Source organism: Rhodamnia argentea, chromosome 2 (genome assembly GCF_020921035.1).
Source record: "Rhodamnia argentea isolate NSW1041297 chromosome 2, ASM2092103v1, whole genome shotgun sequence".
NCBI lineage: Eukaryota > Viridiplantae > Streptophyta > Magnoliopsida > Myrtales > Myrtaceae > Rhodamnia > Rhodamnia argentea.
In genome coordinates, this window is record NC_063151.1 from 4179714 (window position 1) to 4201564 (window position 21851).

The window sequence follows — 21851 nt, forward strand, 5'->3', positions numbered from 1 at the left end:
GACAGAAGTTTCGCGACTTCATCCCAAACGATTCAGGTCGAATCGAAGCAGCGGATCGTCGTCGGAAGTTCACCCGAGCCAAGAGAAAGCAATCGGTACGGCTCGATTGACCTGCGGCCTCCAGAAACGGTGAGTTCACTTCTCGAGCTTGACACTGTGCGATTATGGCATCATACGTTCTCGAGCATATTCCTTGAAATTGTTGTGTGCCTTTTACTTCTTGAACCTCACTAATCATGCTCGCATATGATTTTTGCATCAATCATGTTCGAACATCCCGAGTCGAAACTTCCAACCATCGTCGTCTGGCTCAACGCCGGCCGGACCTCTCCAGCCTTTGCGAGCTCGATCTGAGCTCAAGGTAAGTCTTCTCAACGTCTTTTATTGCTTCTGTGTGGATGAATTGAGCTGAGATGTTCTCTGTTGTTCGATTGAATGTCTGTAGCTTCACTGCGTGCGAGCTTGACTTTTATTGATCTAGTCGATGAAATCACGTAATTTTAGAGTATGTTGATCCGGGGAACGAGACGAATCGATTGGTGTTAGTTTCGTGGGATTTCATCAAGATTTCGCCGTTAAATTGTTGCCGAAAGTTCTCGGCCGTCCATTGTCTCGCCGGCGAGAGGTTGAAGACGATGACGTGGCCCGAGTCAAAGAGTCAAAGTCCAACGTGGCGCCTTGTGATTGGTCCAGGTCATCGTTGACTCGGCCTAGTCGTTGGCGGGAATAGGCTGAGTCGACCACGATCCGACGGCTAGGAAAAATAGTTAGATTTGATTTTGAGCCGTTAGATCTTATTTTCGTATTTTCGAATAATTAGTTTGTTAAATAGAAAATACAAAAAAAATATATAAACGGCGCCATTCTGTGTAAGAAACGCGACGTCGTTTAAGCCTTAGATAGATTGAACGGCCCGGATCGAGTCCGGGGTTTAATCCGGGCTGTCCATGCATTAGTTAGGCGACGCCGTTTTTAAGTGGAACACCGGAAGCGTCGTCGTTTGAGTTTGAATAGGGTTGAACGGCTCGGATCTAACTTTAGGTTTAATCGCGGCCGTTCAGAGTAATAAGAGATGCGACGCCGTTTTAATCTAAGTAGAATGCACGGCTGAGATTAGATCCAGAGGAAATCGTGACCGTCCGTTAGTTTTGCTATGCGGCGTCGTTTCTATACTCAGAGTCAAATGCATCGTCATTTAGATTAGTGAGAGTCGACGGCTGCGATGAAGTATGAGGGTTTAATCGTGGCCGTCCGTGTATTAGACCGAAGCGGCACCCTTTTGTATAGTAAAGGTCCGACGGCTGAGATTGATTTAAGGATTGATCTCGGCCGTCCATCATTTTTGTATATATATTCGAATATTAGAAAACAATTTTGAAAAATAAAAAATAAATAGGATAAATACGCATACGGTACCGTATGGGTGCTGAGCGAGCCTACGGGTGGTCCGACCGGGTTGACCGGTCGTTGACCGGTTTGACCCGGTCCAAAAATATTAATAAAAAAATAAAATAATAATAAAAAATAGATAAAAACTTCCAAAAAATCCAAAAATACCTAGGAAATTCATAAAAATTCACGGATTTTCCCAAAAAATTTCTAAAAATTTCTAGATCGATTCGAGACTCATAAAGTCTGGATCAAAAATTTTGAGACTTCGAGGGTCGATTTGTGTCGATCCGGAAAATTCCCAATTTTTTAGAAAATAAATAAAAAATCCAAAAAAAAATAGAAAAATTCTGGAAAATCACAAAAAATGGGAAATGGCCACATTTAACTGGCCCGACCCCGATTTTGTGATTTTCGGGTCCCAAACCCCAAAAATGACCATTATACCCTTCCCGGGCCTTTCGCCCCAAATTTTCCCGAACCATCCCGGAACTCAAATTTGACATTTCTGTGGGCCAATAGGGTCATATTAGACTCGTTCACTTGATTGATTTGATTGTGTGCGATTATATTGATTGCGCTATTAATTTCTGAATGTGACCGTTATGGTAAAAATCCCGTCTGCATAAATATTTGGAACCGTTAGGGCCTACCTCACCCAAAAGTCCGTCTGCATGAATTCATAGGTTAGAAAATCACTTAACATTGGTAACCGAAAGGGCGTCGATGAAAATCTCGGCGTAATCAAGTCCCCGGACCCAAAAATCTCTAGTTTTCGCGGAACCGAACGGTTTCTCCCGACCGCTCGGTATGGTTTTCCGATCATACCCTCCAATAAATTAATCGGTGGCGACTCCAATTGCATGTACACATTGCACATGCCACCCGACCACACTAAGGTCGATCTCGATATTTCTTGGGAGAGACCCGCGATCCCTAAAAATCCCGTTGACAACCGGGGTTATACCCATATAAAATTTGAGGATCGGCTCGTTAACCCTACTCGCCCCGTGCGTATCGACGGAGGAGGGTCGCGACAAACATGCCTTTCCAAAACAATTCTGTTTACTGTCCAATGCCTACGGAATTCATTGATATGTTTGAAGTTTATTGATGTGAGGCGTCGTGTATGAAGTCTCTCTCGTGTGCGCATGAGTTCGGTCTAATTTTTATTGCAAGAGAAATAAGCCGAGGTTATGGAACTAGAAATCTGGAGAGAATTCCCAGAAGGCCTCTTCAAAACCTTTAATTGGCTAAGCTGATGGTCGTGCTATCACAAACAAAACCGGTTTAGACGATTGACACCCCGGAACAAAAGCGAGGAGTTCTTTAAACCCCGATGCGACAGGGCCATACATCAACTCAAGAAAAAACACACATAACCATCCATTCCCCACATTGAGTAGATTTTGTGCAAGACCAGGCATTTCTTAATTTCAACGGCTATGGTCCATTTTCCTTTCACATCGACCAATTTCCCAATCTCACTTGAGTCTTCACCTAAGTATCAATATTGACGAATATTAGCTTCATCTCCAGTATATACCATGGACCATTTTTCTCTTCCTTTTCTGTATTTTCTTCTACTTTTTCTTTTCCCTTTTCTTTAATATAATTTACTGTAATTAACCAACAATCTTTTTTCAAATAATTAGTTTTCTTGCAAAAAGTGAATATTTTTAATAAAAGGAAATCGATACCTGCTGAATCAGAAACCCCGGCATCCAATTGCCCTGAGGAAGGGCCCACTCGCTCCTGACATCTAATTGCCCTGGGAGAGGGCCCACTTCTCTAATGATCCTTCGAGACATTGGGGATCAGAAGGTACAAAGGATTGGAGCGCCCGGGTTGTCGTAACCAGGCTTTAGGCCGGTACACCCCTCTCGCATCCCGCGAGCATCGACCACTCATCATCCCCCGTTAAAACTGCCTGAAGGATCATAAGTGTGGCGCCTTTCCATCTTCCTTTTTTATGAAGCAAGCTGCTTATGCGCTCCATTGTCCTCTGCCGATGTGGGACTATCGGCGTGCACGTCACCACTACCTCCTCCTGTTCATGAATTCAGCAACCACCACCCGCGTCTCGCCCTTTAGCTAAGAGCTGCTTGGCTCCTTTTTCACCGAACGAAGTTGAATCAGCACACAAACAACCGCGCCAGTACCCCACAAGAGAAAATGGAATGGAATACGAACACTGACCCCATTTGCTTTTTCGAGACAACCTTGAGCCCTTCTTGTCATCATAAACGCCCTCGTCCCCTCCCTTCCCCCCCCCGGGGAGTTGTGTAGTACCCTGTTCTCTGTAGAGCAAACATACAGACAGACACCATCTATTTTGGGGACCCAAAAACCAGAATGGAAATTCTGCGGACACTTGAGATACCTAGCAATTGCGCTGCGACTTGCAGATATGTATATCCATGTCACTTTGCAATGCTAGGAATTGATATCTTGCTTGAGGGAAGAAACATATTTGCATCGTACGACAAGTGCTGTTGGTCAAGCAAGCTGGGAGAGCCAGAGATATTTGGAGACAATGCCGCCGTAGCAGCAGCATAAGGGGTGCGCTAAGTGCAGCCTAACTGGCCTGATTTCGGTTCTTTGCTGCTGCTATGCGACATGACACCGCAGGAGGTAATTACATAGGAATAATGATGCTACGTTATGGGCAATCTCCACCTGCTAGGCTGCTGTGACTTGTGCAGTACACAAGGTATGAAGTATTTCTGCCATATAAAGAACATTCCCAGTTCAATGTTGGAGATTAAATGACAATGAGTCAAATAACATTGCAGAGATCCAGGGAAGCACATGAGACCAATGCGAGCGAGCGCAAAAGTTTCCTACACCAATTGTTGCAGTGAAAACATTATAATTTTTAAGAGGGAGCTTTAATTCTCAATAGATACTGATGACAGCCTTTAAGGGTTTAATATAAGCTTGACCCTTTATAATTTTCTCAAAAAAAAAAAAAAAGAAGGAAAGTTCACCAGCCACTTACCGGTTATCAGTAGAGATACGCCATTGTTGCTGATATTCAAGGTATACTGGTGATTTATGATTTGATGGTCATATACATTGATAGACATACAAGAAGCTATGTATCATAGATGATACTACCACAAATCGAATGAAGAAAAAAAAATCAAGGAACTCTTTTTTCTACTCTAACCCGTCCATTACATCCAAAAGACTAGAATTTCTGTATTCCAACATTGGGGAGCTTCCGGTGCTCCTGCTCAGTGCCCACACTTTGTTGCTCGTCTTCCTAGTGGATGAAAATTCTTGACTCTTGCTGATCCCTGGGACCATTCTCCAGCGGCACACCTGGTTCAAGAGAATCCTATCTTCTAGCGAAAGTAGCATTGACCTCGTCTTGACACCGGTGTTCAGCGGTGAAGATAGCTGTATCCCGGGATGAAAACCCTGGCCCTTGGGATTTGAAGATTGGAGGGGCAGAGACTTGAAGAATATGTGATCCCGGTGTCGGACAAGAGCAATCAAGTGGTGAAGCCATGTGATCAGCTCAAGGATGCAGAGGTCCACTTTTTGCTTATCCGCGTGATAGAGGGTTTGGAGGCGAATCAGGCTGTTGTTTGTGGATGTAGTCTTGCCAAACTCGTTTCTGTACATGAAAGATCAGAACTTAAATAAGAGCGATCCAAGAGATATTAAAGTATAATTGATCGCTTGAGTGATCTAACAAACTCTAACTGAATGTTTGGCTTTACTTCTACTTTTAATGACACCATGCCACAACATTGATACAGAACGATTGAATTGTCCTAGGATGTTTGGTTTAGCCACAAAAGTTTTCTTTGCATCTTCGGCAGTGAATATCTGCACGTGGGGGCATGCATGCGTGTGTGTGTGTGTGTGTGTGTGTGTGTGTGTGTGGAGAGAGAGAGAGAGAGAGAGAGAGAGAGAGAGAGAGATAGCAAGCTTGGCTGACCCGCTGTTTGCCCATTCTCCAACCCAGCCAAAACCTTGATGAGCTCTGCACTCAGTTCACATAACACAGAAACATAAGTGATATGCATAGTAGCCTAAAAAAAACACATTTTGGCCGTCGATAAAACATATCACTTAGAACTGATAAACCTACTTAATAGTATTTGTTGCGATGGGAACAAGCCATTGAAGAGACTTCTCCATCTCGGCCTTCACCTGAGATACTGACATCTGAAGAAAGCAACATGTTATACAGACACTAGTCATTTAGTGATAGAAAGCAGCAGCTAAAACTGAATTAACATGCACCAAACGATTAAAACCAAGGGAAGCGATTTTCAGCATCGTTGACACGCCTGATGATGGATGGAACACGCACCTCGTCTTTGGTATCAGCATTCTGCAATCGTCTATGTAGAGCTTTCTTAACAGGAGGAGGCAACCCATGATATAACGTGTCCCTCGTGTTAGGAGGAAGGGATGCTGGACGTGACGCCTGAGAAGTAACACAAACGATCGTAATCGGTGAGATAACAAGGTCTTTTTTCGGGCGGGGCACTCCACACTGCTCTCTAAACATGCGGTTACTCTCTTGTAGATGAAACAGTTGGGCACTTACAATTGTATCTATCTGATTTATCAGGTTGGCGTAGTGTAATGCAAGGCTAGCTACGCCCAACCTTTGGGGATTGTCATTGCTTTTGTTAGCATCCTTCCAGACTGATGTCGAGCCTGGTAATCGGACACGAGCAAAGGTTCAGAATGCATTTTACTCATTTGAACGCTGGAAATCAAAGGTAAGATGCTCGCATGCTTTTAATAGGAACGGTGACTAGGTACAAAGGGATAAGGCTCGGTCACCAGTCTTTTTATACTGTTTGGAGGAGCAGATATGCAGATAATTGGTCCGCAAGCACACAAAAATGTCATGCAGATCCTTGATCAAGCCATATAAGTAAACCCAAGGGAAACATTTTCAATCCCCAAAAAGGAAGTGACCAGATTTGACAAATTCTTCTGTTTATTTACTAGAGTGAATAAAATGAGTACCATTATCTCCAAAAGCTTCACAGATTGCTTGATGCATGTAGGTAACAATATCAACAAGCTTCTCAATGATCTGCAATAAGACCAATGCATTATAAGAAATTATCATCAGCGACAAAAACGTGAGCGTCCTATTATGTCCAGTAAAACACTGACAAAAAAGTATCAATAGCAGTCCAGTGTCAACATGCCATTAAACCGATCGAAGTTAGAGGAGAGATAAATTCTCGATGAGATAAGGCCAAAAGGCAATTAAAATACATTCATAAGTACAGAGAAATGAACTAATAGGAAAAACCAAATTTGTAAGTGTGCATGTTCCTGAAAGTCCATTAAGTGCAGTTCTGGTTGAGGATATACTCAGCCTCTAACAAGTAGCCAATCTTACCTCCTCCAAGCTTTTCGACCAGAGAGATTTCTTTTTCAAGCTCCTTACAAGCTTTCTTTGATGTTTTAGCTCACTTTGCAACATTGAGATACCTTCTCCTAACATCCAAAGAACAAAAGCTATTAGAATTATTACAGCACCACTACTTTAATTAGGGGAGCAGCAACTGGTGTGGTTTTATTTTAGCAACCAGCTTTGTTAAGTCACATCAAAACCAACAAAGAAGAGGAGAAAATAAATGAAGCCAGTCAGAAGACCTGAATTAGTCATGGCAACAACTTAAGAAGTTGCATTTTTCTCTGACTGGAAGGTAGTAAAACTATCAGGACAAATGTAGTCATTAGTCTTACCTTTACGAGGGAGATTAAAAGACTCCACTTCCTCAAGCTTTTGCCTATAGTCTTGCTCAAATCTATCCAAAGCCTGCAATTCATGGTATAGTTCCTGCAAATTTTGAAAATGTCAGCTTCTTCAAGAGTATAGCCTGGCTTAGACCACCAATAACACGTACTAGTAGAGTGTGAAAAGATTCGCAAAGGAAAACATGTGAAGACAAAATCATCTGTCGTGTATAATGGAAGTGGTATTTGTTTCCTCTCGATAACAAAGTTCATTAGGTATGAGTTTATCTGCCATATCATGCAGAAGTTCAGCTGAGCAACAAAATGCACGACAGACATCCTTCCAACTAGACATCTCTAAAGAGTTGGAAGATATATCATCTGTACTTTGAAGAGCATTTGTGAAAATTTTATTTTACTATATATTTCTAGAATTGGAAAATGCTTCCAAGGAATAAATAAAATTAATTATTATGCAATGCAAACCAAGCAGAGAAATAACATTTTAGCAGGTAGATCTGACATGTATATGTGATTCTTACAGAGGTATGCTGGGCCAGAGTACTCAATTCTTGCATTGTCATTTCTGCTTCAGATCTTAGAATTTCATTGCCCACGTCTTCCCCGTCCAGTCTGTGACAGGTCATTCCAAGAAAGTCGAGTTACTATCAACACATAGGAGTGGAACTCATGCCTGAAACAAAGCTTCGTTAGAGCCTGATTACCTTGAAAAGTGTCGATCAAGATTGTGCCATTGTGGATCTTTGCATAAATGTCCAAACCTAATGACTTCCCGTGAAAAGACATCGAGTTCCTCCCTGCACATGTCCCAAGAGCAATAGCCATTATTAGACCACAAGTTCGATGTACGCTTACTTCAAGATAAGGCTAAAAGGCCTCTAACTCCTTTCAAGCATAAACGCTTTATACCTTTTATCAGCAGCAGCAATACTTAGCAACTCATTCATGTCTCTTGAAACTAGTTGCTGCACCCCTTCAGAGTGTAAAATTTCCTTCTTCAAGTACTGGATATTTTCTTCTGACAGTGATTGCAGTAAGTTTGCACCTTTGACTATTGTATTAGCTACTTCAAATGCCAATATAGAAATCTTATTTCCCCGGGAAGCCATTCCAGAGAAGCCACTATTGGAATGCAGATTTGACACGCTGCTTCCAAGTGTGTCGAGAACATCTACTGCCTTCTCATAACCCCTCATGCCGGCTTTTCCTATAAATGAATTTTTCGGTGTAACCTGAAAAATGTTAAAAACTTCAACATAGGAAACATAAATACTCAAAGGGCGAACAAAAAGGCACCAGATTTCTGCACCAGAAACGTTTATTAACTTAAACCACAATCGTGCTGCCAATTTAAGAGTACTATTCCAGCCATTAGCAGCTCTATACTTCAAAGAGAACCTAGGATAGAATTACTTTCAAAGGTAAAAAATCAATACATTGATTAACACACAAAAGTATACACCAACAGAGGACTTCAACTGGAATATCAAGAACTCATGCAGCCACCCAGAAAAGTTTCGAGTTTGCGATAGATTGGACGAAACTTATTGAACAATGTGTTAAGTATTGGGCTTACAGTTGCATACCCTAAGACAGGCAAGAAAGTTGTCAAACCATATAGCAAGCTAACTTTCCACTCGAAAGGAGAAATAATATTCTTAGAAGCTTTAAAATCAAGTCAACTAATTTGTTGCAACACTGATTTTCTACCTTTTATGTGCACTAAGATACTCAGGATTTTTGCTTTTCAAATTTGAGCGCAAAGGAAGAACAGGAACAGTGCCCCTCATTGCATGCAGGGTCATAATTTATTTGATCATCAACCATGGAGGCTTTGATATCAAGCAGGAATTGCAGCTATTGCTGCTTTATTCGGAAACTTGTAGTTTTGCAGTTTAGACAGGAATTTCAGCGATAACCGCCACTTGTACTTTCATGAATTCTTTGTCTATTTGCATTATTCTTCATCGAACAGGGTCGCAAATATTATCATCAGATGCAATGCTTTTTCATAGCATGGAAAAGCATGAGAATTCTGTGTGGCGTTCCAACCCATTTCATCAAATTCAACACTATGAAAGATTAAGAATGACATCAATTCCCACACCCTGAATTGACTAGCATGGACACAAGTTTCTTCTGCTCCGATTTGCTTCATCAAAGACTCGAATGGACCAAAATCCATCTATTAAATGATATACATCCATGGCAAGTTTTCTAAGTTCTATCCTCGAATTTTGCTGATCATCAGTAAATAATGACAATCACACAAAAAACCAACAATCAGATAGGCAAATCTTACCTTGCTAGGTCCTTTTCTAGTAGGAGTCGACGGCTTCGATGGCTTCAATTCTCTAGAGAAGGACAAGAGCAGCTCGCCGGAATAAGACTTTGGTGGCGTCTTCCTATGATCACTGCTCTCATGATTCGAATGAGAGACATCTCTTGACTTGGTAAAGCTGGCTTTTGACTTGAGCTTCCCAGAAAATCCCGAACTCTTCGCCCCTGAGGTTTCTGTCGTGTGATTGTCCATACCTCCCGAACAAACCCCTCCCATCTTTTTTCTTTCAGTCCAGACAAAATCGAAATCGCACTGAGCAGAAAAGCACCCCAGGAACAAGAAATCAGTTCAATCACTGCAACTGCCGTTACGAGCTCATTTGATTAACGCTCATCCCAAGCAAAACTCTCGCCCCAAAAGCCGAAACAAGAGCACATTTTTCTTTTCAAGAACTCGTATTCTCCCCACACTTTCCCTTCATCTTGTCAAGAGCCAAACGAGGGTCAATGGGAAAAAGGGGGAAGAGATGAAAAAAGGGAAAAAAAAAAAAACACGGGGTTCGCAGAATTCAACAGCTTCACAAGCAAAACACGAAAAAGCAGGAAAAGTACAAAGGAAGAGCAATACCTATCAAAACAGAGGAGCTCAGCCGAGCAATTATTTTAAGCCGCGAACGAAGAAGAAAACAGAAGGATGGTGGATTAGTTTTTAAAAAAAAAAAAAAAAGCCAGAGGACTGTGAGGAAGAGAAGCGAATGATGTAGAGATGATGATGGCGATGATGTGGAAGGAGAGGAGGAACACTCAGGATATATGAGATACCCAGATACTATCTCTGGCTAGTTGTCGTAATTATCATTACGCTGCACTACTATTATTACGATCTGGTGAGCAGTGATTTGACCAAGAAAAAAGAAAGAGTCGGGAGGAGCTAACGCGTAGCCCCAGCAATGGAAATCTCGTGGATAATGGGGGAAGGTTTGATTTTGAACATAGACGTCGCGATCGCGCAAATGGGAAATCTCTTTCTCTCTCTCTCTTTCTTTAAACCGAAGGTGAGGCGGGTTTGAACACTTCATTGGATCCAAACCTTGGCGTGGGAGGTGAGAGCTGCAACTGTTGACTTGTTCTCCGCGCGTTCAAAGAAAAGATCGAATCTTGAAAGCGAAAAACGAAAGCTTGACGCACACACCGCATCTCACACACAACCAAAGAAAGGACAAAAGAAAAAGGGAAAAAGACACAGAGAGAGAGAGAATATTTGTATTGGCGGGGGTTCGGGGGAAGACTCGCCTGCCTTGCCTCTGCCCGCCGTGTGAGGGGCGTTCTGGTTTTAATGTTAAAAGCGCGACGTCGCTCCGTCTGTCTGGTCTTTTCAAACTCCACCTGTTTATCAGTTTCTCCCTCTTGTCCCAAGCTTTGACTTTGATTTTAGCTTAAACTGGCGATTCTCCTCTCGCCACTTGTGTCCGGCATTGAATTCCCCCCCACTTTCCAGTTCTTTGGGTCGTTGGCTTTGAATTTTCACCCTCTTCTCAATCATCCCGAATAAGAACAAGTTTTGCTGGTAAGCTGGTGAGTAACTCTGGTTTCTTACAGAGAGCCTGGCCCTTTCGTTCATTTTCTGCGAGCAAAATGTCTCCACTTTCGTGCCGCGATAACATCAACGGAATGTTCGAAACGCCCCATTAATTTCGATCGGATATGATGCTAACAGTTCTTGTTTTGAAAAATATCGTCATGAATTCTTGATATTTATTTCATTTTTTCTCGAAGAATTGCATACCCGTGCTCTAAATCATAAAGGATCATACCAACAAGTTGAAACGAATGGACTACCACATAAGAGAAATGAACGCAATCATTATAGCATCGAGATGTGACAACTTCATTTCTCACGGCACTCCAAAATCCCATCACGATGGATCGTTACAAATTGATTTTACTAGAATCTTCGTAATCGCGGGAAAATTGAAGTTGACTTCACAAATTGCGGTCGCAGGTCCCATGCTCTTCACGAGAATCCTTTTTTAACTTCTTCAATAATTTTTTTTTTTTTTACGTTTTCCTTTATTGTGGTCCCGCTGTCTTAAGGGAAGGACACTGGAAAAGAAGGCCCAATTCCAGAATCGACAGCTTTGTTGAATATTTTCGCTTTCTGCATTTGTTTTGTTTGGGCACAAAAGAGGAAAATCATTTTATATTTTGCGTGGGTGATTGAAAATTGGAGCGACACGCCATTCCAACGTAAGAACTCTCTGGTCGGTGCAACGACAATCCGAAGCAAAAGGCATTTTGGGAGTTGAATGGTTCGTTCATCCGCCGCGTGCGAGTTCAGAAATTGCACGTGCCGCTTTGCCCAACTCTAACACCCAAAGTGACTTCAACTCCAAATGTTACACCTGCATGTCGGCCTTTGATTTGGTCAACCATTCCAGTTAGTCTCGATAATGAGATTGACCAAACTTTTATCATGTTATTACGATAGGAGTTTCGTGGTAAAAAAAGCATTTCTTCTCATCTGACGTGATCAAGAGATAATGAGTGTGAAACTGAATTAAAGACGACGAAGATACGTCGTAACTGCAATTAATGAAAAGAAAAAGGGAGTTGTCTTACGTCCGCCCTATTTAGTGTTCTAGACAACTGTAAAAATTTTAAAGAAATCATGCGAAAATGACTGGTGGGAGGGAGGGCTATGTTTAAGCTTCGACAAAACACGATCGAGATAAGTAGTGCAAAATATTTAAGAAGGACGGGGACGTGGAAAAGCCATCTTGACTTGTTCAAATGGATTGAAGAGAATATACTCTTCGAGGCAGAAGAAGCCAAACGTCGAGATTGACTTTGATCTTTCCATTGGAGAGACATACATGTTACAATTGCAATTAGGCTTCCACATGTTTTCACGGCAATTCCCGTCACTTTCGCTTTTACTAAGATCGCGATCCCGCCTTTCCAACCAACGTCGGGGCTACACGACGGTGAATTTCGCTCGAGATTTCATTGCTTAAAGTACGAGAAAAATCACTTCCAACGTTCATACAATCGAAACATAGAAAAATTGAAGAAACGGAGCGAATGAAGACTTTGATTTGTGAACAAGCGCCGCTTTAATAATGAGAGGAAAAGATCACACGCAATCCCCGCGATGGGATTAACATAAGGAAGTTCAAGGTTGACTTTGATCAAGAAATAAAGAAACGAAATTACTCCAATTCTCTATTGGAATATATATAATAAAAATTGGAACCGTGTAACTATTTTCCAGTTTATTTCTCGCCAAATTCTTCTCTCTTTTTTTTCCTAACAAAGAAGGGTCAATGCGAATTTGTGCTTTGACCACACAAAAAGAAGAAGAAGATGAAGAAGTGCGAAATCATGCAAAAGCAATAGTTTTTTTTGCACCAGAAAAGACAATCTAGAAGCCCTCAGATCATGGCAAAAATGGAGAGCAAGAATATGCTAGTCGTCCCCCGGTAGTCAAATTGGCATTGTTTGACCCTAGGATGAACGAGGAAGTGAGAGAGAAAGGAAACAATTAGATAGGGCCAACTTCAAGTTAAGTTACATCATAGGTATGTAGACCCATCAAAGCAGGTGAGTCAGGTCGAAAATGACCCTATCCAAATAGGCATATTTTCGTGCATTAACAATATAGTAACACGTATACGACCCGACTAATATTCGTAGGACACTTACATATTTAACCAAATCTAGAAAAACCCATACCCAAACTAAGGTAAAGGGGCGGAGTGAACGAGCGTGACATCGAGTGAATGCGATGGAGAATAAACAGAGAGTTATAGAGACAAGTTGGGTCTAAGTAAGTTGTAAAGCTATTTATAACTTATTTTAACGCCTATATTATGTTTAAATCCATTTATAAATCATTTATTGAATATAACCAACACGTAATGACTAGCCCGTTATATATAAGCTAAGAAATGGATTTATGGCCTCATTTTGACATATCTATATTCATGTTTATTCGGAGCCTCCGAATGAGGTTGATTTCATACGGCAATAGATCAAATAATTGGGCCACCTGGCAATGATATTACGGAGAAAGAGAGTCAGTTTGTCGAGTTCAACCGAGAGGGATCAAGTGATTAGTATAATCAAGACGAGGAAGTACCATATCTGCATACATCCTTTCTTTGATACCGCCGATCGCAAATTGGACAGAGCCTCTATGATCTTGTGGATTGAACAGTACAATCCTTTAAAAAAAAAATTGTGGGTAGTTAGATTGGGGTGGGAATTTCGTGAGCAATTTCATGCGTGAATTGTGTCCATATTTCGTTCAAATTGATGGGTTTGGGTTGATCGGAGATATTTGACTTCGACGCTGGACGGGTCGGACCACCCGTCCGATCCATTACCTTAGGCCTTGGGGCTTAAACTGCGACTCGATTTCTCTAGATGGTGCTCCGACAACATTCAATGTGACTCTCGCTCTTATTAGAAAAAAGGTCGAAAAGAGAAAGAGAGCGAAGTAGGTTCTTGTCCGCGTAGGAATGATTGTGAAAGTTTGATTTATCAAGGGGTTTTGCCCTTCTTCAATGACTAAAAGTGAAAGGATAGAAGAGCTCTTCTTCGTAGGAAATCTTGGCTATAAAAAAATTGAGTAGCCCCGTAGAGAGTTTATGTTCTCTCTCTCTCTCTCTTGGACCCTAACTTTAGTTATCAAACCCTCTTTGGGCTTCCTCCCCTTGTGTACAATTGCTTGATTTACCAATATAACTAGATTAATTAAACCGACCAATGCCACGGCAAACCGGTTTAACAATCACTGCACTATCAATCTTCTGGTCACATTAAAAATTTAATGTTTGTAGCTAGCTTAAGCGGTTTTCCATTTTTTGCAACATTATAGTAGCACTCTATACATTTCAGCTCATCTGAATACATTTTCGCATTAAGATTTAGCTAGTTTTATTATGTGTTAAAACTAGATGAAAAATGAAAACGGAAAAGTTAAAATTAGATGCATCATATAATACGGAAAAATTTCAAATAAAATGGTGTATAAAGTGGTATATAAGTGACCATATAGTGTTAAAAAAAAAAAACAAAGAAAAACATCGCCTCAAGGGCATTTTCGTCATTTAGTATTTTGATTCCTTTCTCTTTTCTTAAGTAAAAAAAAAATACACCTCGCGGGTTTTGGCAAGGGCTTGCTGGCCCTCTGGTCGGCAGGAGAGGCTAGTTCTGACCAGGGCCTGTTGGCCCTCACTGTTGCCGACCTTCTTTTTTTGAATTTTTTAAAATACAGAAAAAAAAGGAAAAAAGTCAAAAGAAAAAATGATGAAAATGCCGTTGAGGTCAAGTCATTATAATTCTTATTATTATATGTCAAAGTCATTGTTTGAAAAGGCTCTTATTTGAGAAAATAATATCTCAAACCCTTATTTAAGAATATTTGAGAAAATAAGGACACTTCGAATTCAATTTTGAAATTTTCCTTATAATACTTTAAGAATACTTTATGAAAGAAATAAAAATAAAAAAACCCCAGACATATCGATTCTAGAGACTCACTATTTCCCTTCCCCTTCCACACTGCGAGGAAACCCTGCTTTCATCTCATTACGCAGATTTTTCATTTGATTGGGGAAAAAATGAAAGAAGAAGAGTAGACACGAAGAATAATTCAAAGATGTCTTCCTCGAACCATTTGAACACGCACGCTTGAAAAGCAATCACGGTGACCCATCTCTTCTAACCATTTTCTCCAGGACATATAATCTTGGTGGAGGAAAACGAATCGTCGGAAGCGATGGAGGTTGCATCAGTTGCGGTGTCCGTCTCGGACGACCATCGCCAGAAACATTTTCGAACCCAAAAAGCTCGTCATCAGATCCAACAAAAGGCCCGTCAGTAGCAACATGACAACACTAATGAATACATAACAGAGGAACGACGATCCACGACTCGGATTGCTACAGATACCGCGGGAAAAAAGGGCCCCAGTCGGGAACTCAGGATTCAATCGAATTCTGGAAGAAACCGACGGAATAGGGATAGAGAGAATACCAAGAAGGGGGCTGCATCAGAGTCATGGAAGTGTGAGTTGAATCGACATCGTTGGCCTTCTTGCCAACTTCTTCACAGTTCGAACGAATCCTCGTCATTTGCAAGAAACCCCCCCAACTTGCGAGTATTAAATTCGTTCCACAGCAGACATCATAATTGAGGAAAACACAACACAAACTAATTCATAACAAGAAGGAAGAGAGAGACAGAGAGCTGAGCTTAGAATAGTATTTGACCGTGCTGAGGTTGCAGAGTGGACGGAGCTCTGGAACTGGGTACTGCGACATATATATAAATGCGCGATAGGGTAGGAGAGACCTAGGGTTACACAGGCATAGACGGGCTTCGCAATGGGCTTCGAATCTAAGGCCCATGACTCTGGTTTTGCTTGGGCTCGTTACTGGCCTTGCTGCAATCGCGTTCGCATGTGGAAATTCGGATTTATGTGTCGTCGTGAAGTCCTCTCCTTCCGGTTAATCACACGAATGCTTCCAAAGACCGCCTTTGTGTTGCACTTGCTAACGGCCGGATCAAAAAGATTTTTACAACCCTCAACGAACCCGTCTTGCTATTGTTACGTGTAATATAGATCCGTCAAACTGATGGATTGGGTCGGATTTGGGCCCAGATCATAAATGGTTCAAATCAGACATACCCATTTAACCCATTTATGACTCATCTATTGCAACTTAACACATACCGTCCTAATCTATATTCCTAAAACACTTACATATTTAATCAAATCTAATAAGATTCATACCCAAACTAAGTGTAGAATGCGGAGTGAGTGAGGGCGAGAAAAAATAAAGAGAGACATAGATGTGTGTTGGGTCCGACTAAGTCGTAAACACTCATATTTTGATTATACCCATTTGGATGTTATAAATAACTCATATAACAACTCAACCCATCATATTTGGGTTAAATGGGTTTATGGCATATTTTGACAAGTCCAGTGTAATCTAGCCCTTATTTGAAAAACGAATTATTTTAGGTTGGGTTTGTTAGACCCGTCAAATGGGTGGGTCACATTATGTCATAAATAACCCGATCCAAATAGATAGATTTAACCTATTTATGACCCATTCGTTGCAATGCAAATTTAATGACTCGTCTCTGAGTAAATTCATATTTCAAAAACACTTTCATGTATAATCCATTTTAGGAAAAATGATATCCAAATTGATGTGAAAGTGAGGGAGAAATCGAGAGAGAACGAAGAGAGTGTTATAGAGACGGATTTGGTCTAAGTAAGTTGTAAAAATATGTATGACTGATTTACGACAGGTTTTTGTCTAACTTCAACTATTGAATTTGATTAATCCATATAATAACTCATTTTATGGATCAACGAATGAATTTATAACCTATCTTGACAAGTTTTAAGCACGCTTAACAAGTATCTCGAAAACATTTTTAAATCTCTTCTTGTGATGATGAATCCAAAATTGTAAAGGAAAATAGTGAACTCTCCTCATGTAAGCTAACGGTTTGTTTTGAAATTCCGGTCAACTCTCTCAAATTGATTAAGGTTTTCACCGCTCGAAAATCGCAGCCGTGATCGATGAAAATGTTGCTAGGGCTTAGGGTAGGACAGGAACTACCGCCGGAATTACCAATCTACCCCTCTTCTTAACTCTGCGGCGCTCGGGGGAGAAGTTTTGATAAGCGCCCCCACCCAACCCCACCCCTCTTTCAAAACGAGAAACGTGAAGCGCACGACGCGACAAGGCTGAAGCAGAAGGAGTGGAGGCTAAACACGGACTGGGCGCGTGGAGGCCACGCTCGACAGGGATCGCGTGAGTCAGCATGCGAAACATGGCCCTTCTGACCGCTTCTTTGACAGGTTGGAATTCAGTTTCTGCTGACCCAGCAGCGACCCCTCTCTCTCTCTCTCTCTCTCTCTGCCCCCCGTGAACCAGAACTGGAGTTGCAAAAATTACATCTTTATCGACTCTACTTTTACTTAGCTGACAACAGAACGCTTTTAGTTTAATTATGGGAACGACATAATCGTTTCCTCTAAAATCGCAAAAATATTATAATGAAGAAGGGAATGGCAGGCGGCAGCCGTGAGCAGGAGAAGGAAACAATTTCTTTCCCTAATCCCACATTCTCTTTTCTTTACAAATTCCAAATATCCCGCAATAATTAAAAAAATAAAAATAATAATAATAATCTAGCGCTCGCCCTCCTCTCATCTAAGCTGGACACGTGGCTTGACAGCGGCGGTCGGATTCTTGGCTCTGTAGATCAGCTTCCTCCTCTGCCTCGCTTCAGCAGCAGCCCTCGCCCTGCTGCTCCACTCCTCGTCCAACGTCGTCCCGTCAAACGGCGCCAACCCGATGTTCAGGTCGGGGATGTCCCGCCCTGGGCCCACCGGGTCCCGCGTCTCGCTCGTCTCCGGTACGCTCGCCGCCTCACCGGGAATCGACGGTAGGTGGCGATCTGAGCCGGAGGGGAGAGACGCGGCCGTGGGCTCGGCCGATTGGCCCCCCAGAGTTAAACGCGTGCTCGGTTCTGGTCCTTGCTTGGCCTCTCCGGGTATTACCCGGATAATTAGCTGTAAAACACGAAGAGCAGGAAACAAAACAAAGGATTAGTAATAAAGACAAAAAAAAAAGGGGGGAATTCGGGAGATAATGCCATTGACGCAGTACAGTACCTCTTCCTTCCTGGCTTTCAACATCGAATTCAAAGCCTTCACTTGGTCGCGATAACGCCTCACATTCTCCACCTCCTGCGCGTATTCAGCAAAGCGGACCAAATCAAACAAACAACGACGGGAGCGAGAGAGATGCTCAGTGATTGCTCCAGAAACAAAGAGGAGGCGTTAAAAACTACTAAAAAAAGGCACCTTTCTGAGAGCGTCGCCTTGCTCCTCCAACAACGGTAAGAGCTTCAACCATTCCTCTCTCTTCGGCACAACCCGGGGGGGGAAGAACGAATAAAACAGAACACCCACGTTAATCATCAAATCAGACTGACATTAAACGCTGAAGACGGCAGAGAAGAATGGAAGAAAGGACGCAATTTGAGCATACCCTTTTGGTGGATTTTCTCTTGGAGTGGGACTGCTTGGCCTTGTTGCCGTCAGATTCGCTGGGGGAGAAGGAGAGGGGCGTGTCGGGGCTCGCCGCGTGGACCTTTGGCGGGCCAACCCTGTCCTCGATCGCGGCGCGGGCGGGGCACTTCGGCGGCTGTGGCTGCGGAGGAGGAGACGGGCGTGCTGGGGAGGGGGGCGAAGAGCCGCCGCGGAGGGCCGATCTCCGCCGCTTGGCGCCCCAGCCCCGGGGGAAGCGATCGACGAAGAGCCACCGCAGCTCCAGCAAGATTTCGGCCACGCGATGCTCGTCCTCGGTGAAGGGGGAAGTGCAAGGAGATGGTTCGCAGCGCTCGATTCCCATGCTTCCGCCCGCTTTCCCGCTGCTTCTTCTACTGTTCTATGGGGATTTTCCTCTCTGCAGAAGACTCGTGCGCATGACAAAGAGCTGGCGCGCCGCTTAGGAGGGAGGGGAGAGGCAGAATTGTGAAGGGAAGGTCGGAAACGAGAAAGCATGGGAGACTGATTTTAGGCTTATAAGGGGAAATCCGGAGGAAGGATGTGGCTGGTGACACGTGTAGCCCGGAGAGAGATCGAGATAGTCTAGGGTTTATATGAGGAAACCGAGGACAGAGAGGGACCCCACAGTCACAGAAGAGGGTGTGGCTCGTACGATTTGCGGGAAAGGGTAAGAAGTAAGATGTAAGAACTAAGAACCCTCAAAGTGTCAACTTTGGAGAGGACGGGAAGATGTACTGAATGAATCCCCGTTAGTTTTACAGCATTAAATAGCATTGATTTCAACTAAAAATTTCATGGTAATTTTTTCTTAATGAACTATATTTTCTTAAAGCATAATTAGTTTATATTTATTTGGTGATCCGAGGAAAGTGATTCCTTCCTTAACAGAAAGATAATTCCAATTTAATTTGTTGTTTGCGGCGTATGAAAAACGTTTTCTGTGAATAGATCCAAATGCCAAAAAGTCGAAAAATAATTTCTCGAAAATAACTTCCCTTCAAAGAAGCGAACCACTAATACACAATAGAATGTGTTCGATTTGCAGGAAATAGTGATTAAGCGTGCGTTTGTTTAACTGAAAGTGCTTTTTAGGAATTGATTTTTTAGACTTTCATCCTTTTTTTTTTTTTGCAAAAAATGATTCAGTCAACGAAAAATTCATGCATAAAATTAGAAAAGTGAATTCCTCAATTTGAGGAGATGAAAACATTTTATGGAATTGCTCATATCTAATTTTTAATATTTTTGTTTGTTCATTTTTTTATCTTTTTTTTTCTTCATCTCGTCGGTGGCGGCCCTCGGCGATAGCTAACAATAGGCCAAGCGAGGTCGAGTCTTGCTGGGATTTGGCGAGCTCGAGCTTCGCCGGTCTAGCGGTTGGCGAGCTCGAGCTCACCGGATATACGTGAGGCTCGACCTCGTCGACCGCTTGGCGAGCTCGACCTCTTGTGGCTGGTTGTTAAGGCATGGTGATCGGCGGAGGAAGAAAAAAAAATAAAAAAAGAAGAAAATAAAAAATATATAGTTCAATATAATAAAAAATAAAAATTATTTAAAAAATTAATTTTTTTTCATTTAATAAAGTCATGATATTGAAATTATTTTGCAAATTAGAACGAAACATTAAAAAAAAAAGGTTTTCGATAATCATGCAATAAAGGAAAAAAATCGTTTTTCTAAAAAAAATGATTTTTATAAATCACTTCCCTTTTTCGTGGAGTTTTTTCCCAACCAAACGCATCATGAATCGTGCTGGCAATTTTCACGTGTGATAAGTTTGCGGACTGAACATGACACACATACTCTCACCAATTCATATATAGAGGTTGTGAAAAAAGTCGGGCGATTTTATCTATAAAACTCTACACGATTCGAAATTTATCTATCGGGTAACACAAGACTCGAGTTCCGTTGATTGTTTACAAAATCGTTATCGCTCTTTTTTTTTTTTTATAAGAAAACTTAGGATTATTTAGATGTTTTCATAAACCCTAAAAACACGAAAACCGATAATGATCTACCTTTTCTTGTTTCTCGTTTTAGGATTCTTGCATCTTAGATTATTCTGATCTTATATTATGTGGCTTCTGGAGCGTTTTATTTGTAAATAAATAGCTGTAATCTCATAGCAAGCTGATAAGTTTGAGGGGATCTATTTATTATGGGTTTCGGACGGGTTGCAGGTTTCTGGACCACTCTGATAAGCTAGGTTTTCAAGCTCTCGTGTCAAAAATCCGAATTTGACAATAATAATCAAGATTCAAGAGCCGTCGAGACGGGTTTGGATGTGACCCGACCCGCCCGACTTGACGTGTTTCGTTGCACTTGTTATACTTTGGGCCATGAAAAGTTGGAGACATGATTAGGCTAGGTTGGGCCTTAGCACATGGCCCGTTTCGTTAAGAAAGTCCGTCGAAATTGTCTACATCCCAGTGTCAGCCAAGGCCAACACGATTCATTCTCAGACAATTGTAGCTTTCGCTGTCTTGTCTACTGATGGAGATGAGGGGGCTTAGGCTGCGCTTGATTAAGCTTTTTCAAGGTCTAACTACAAGTCCATTGGGGAAAAAAAAATTGGGGTGTTTGGCAATTTTTTTAGGGCCCATTTGGCCGAATTTCGGCCTTGGCAAAGATGAAAGTCTGGACTTTCGCTATTTGCGGAAGTTTACTCTTAAGGTTACATATTTTTTCTTTTCTTTCTTTCAAAACTACCCTCACAAAGTTTTCATTTTTTGATTTTGCACTCGTTATTACTGTTCATCTGTTCTGCGAGAGGGCTGCTGGCGAGGCACCAGGCGACCCTTGCCCTTGCCGTGTCCATGTAGGTGGCTCTTGCCCGGGTCGCGTGAACCTCTCGAGGCCCGCCCGTGATTGTGCAACCTTAGACGATAGCTGCCGATGCCAGATTTGGCTCATTGGAGGTCTCAGCCCTGCATAGGAGCCAGCAAAAGGTTTGAGTACTTTTTTTTTAAGTAAAAATGAAAAGAACAAAAAGTAGCCAAAATCATTTGCAAGTAAGAATTTTACTGAGCGCTATTTAACTCAAAGCTTTTTTACAAAGGACTTTTCACCAAACGCAGTTTGCATTTTGGAAAATTCTTTTAGCCCAAAGGCCTTAATATTTTCTCAAAGACTTTTTCCCCAGAGCCGAACCACACGCACTTAATCTGATTCATCACGAAAAAGATTTGTGCTTAATATGGTCCTCCTGGGTCATCTAACATCATATACACACTTTAATTATTCCGAAAAAACTAGACCAACTCAATTTAGTTTGTGAGAATGATTTACTTGGTGAAAGTCGATCTGCCATTGGTTTCTTACAATATAA

The 21851-nt window shown here is 41.9% G+C and overlaps 2 protein-coding genes and 1 non-coding gene across 8 annotated transcripts; all 3 read right to left on the reverse strand.

Annotated features, from left to right (window-relative positions):
- Nucleotides 1-3202: 3202 nt before the first annotated feature.
- LOC115749023 lies at nt 3203-3308 on the reverse strand. The gene has a single exon (XR_004016289.1). It is a non-coding gene; the product is annotated as a small nucleolar RNA Z279/snoR105/snoR108 (small nucleolar RNA).
- Nucleotides 3309-4244: 936 nt separating this feature from the next.
- Nucleotides 4245-10615, reverse strand: LOC115748904 (protein PSK SIMULATOR 2). 6 transcript variants are annotated; one of them, XM_048274310.1, is made up of 13 exons: nt 10046-10607; nt 9440-9725; nt 8047-8369; nt 7842-7934; nt 7659-7749; nt 7126-7219; nt 6776-6873; nt 6391-6460; nt 5960-6072; nt 5720-5836; nt 5495-5571; nt 5342-5386; nt 4245-5014 (listed from the first exon to the last, which is right to left on the reverse strand). In XM_048274310.1, exons 2-13 carry the CDS (start codon nt 9692-9694, stop codon nt 4552-4554), a joined length of 1839 nt encoding a protein of 612 aa, XP_048130267.1. In that variant the 5' UTR covers nt 9695-9725; nt 10046-10607; the 3' UTR covers nt 4245-4551. The 6 variants fall into 6 exon arrangements, with proteins under 6 accessions (XP_048130267.1, XP_030541412.1, XP_048130266.1 ...); XM_030685552.2 differs by having other exon boundaries at nt 9440-9730; XM_048274309.1 differs by having other exon boundaries at nt 9440-9735.
- Nucleotides 10616-17643: 7028 nt separating this feature from the next.
- LOC115748907 lies at nt 17644-19047 on the reverse strand. The gene is made up of 4 exons (XM_030685561.2): nt 18501-19047; nt 18314-18385; nt 18122-18196; nt 17644-18019 (listed from the first exon to the last, which is right to left on the reverse strand). Exons 1-4 carry the CDS (start codon nt 18861-18863, stop codon nt 17654-17656), a joined length of 876 nt encoding a protein of 291 aa, XP_030541421.1. The 5' UTR covers nt 18864-19047; the 3' UTR covers nt 17644-17653.
- Between the last annotated feature and the right edge of the window lie 2804 nt (nt 19048-21851).

Coding starts and splice junctions, on each gene's coding strand:
- LOC115748904 (XM_048274310.1), bottom strand. CDS start 9,694: ATGGGAGGGGTTTGTTCGGGAGGTATGGACAATCACACGACAGAAACC. Junction 7,750..7,841: donor CTTGATCGACACTTTTCAAG/GTAATCAGGCTC, acceptor GACCTGTCACAG/ACTGGACGGGGAAGACGTGG. Junction 5,015..5,341: donor GGAGAATGGGCAAACAGCGG/GTCAGCCAAGCT, acceptor TTTCATGTACAG/AAACGAGTTTGGCAAGACTA.
- LOC115748907 (XM_030685561.2), bottom strand. CDS start 18,863: ATGGGAATCGAGCGCTGCGAACCATCTCCTTGCACTTCCCCCTTCACC. Junction 18,386..18,500: donor AGAGAAAATCCACCAAAAGG/GTATGCTCAAAT, acceptor TTCCCCCCCCGG/GTTGTGCCGAAGAGAGAGGA. Junction 18,197..18,313: donor AAGGCGACGCTCTCAGAAAG/GTGCCTTTTTTT, acceptor GAATACGCGCAG/GAGGTGGAGAATGTGAGGCG.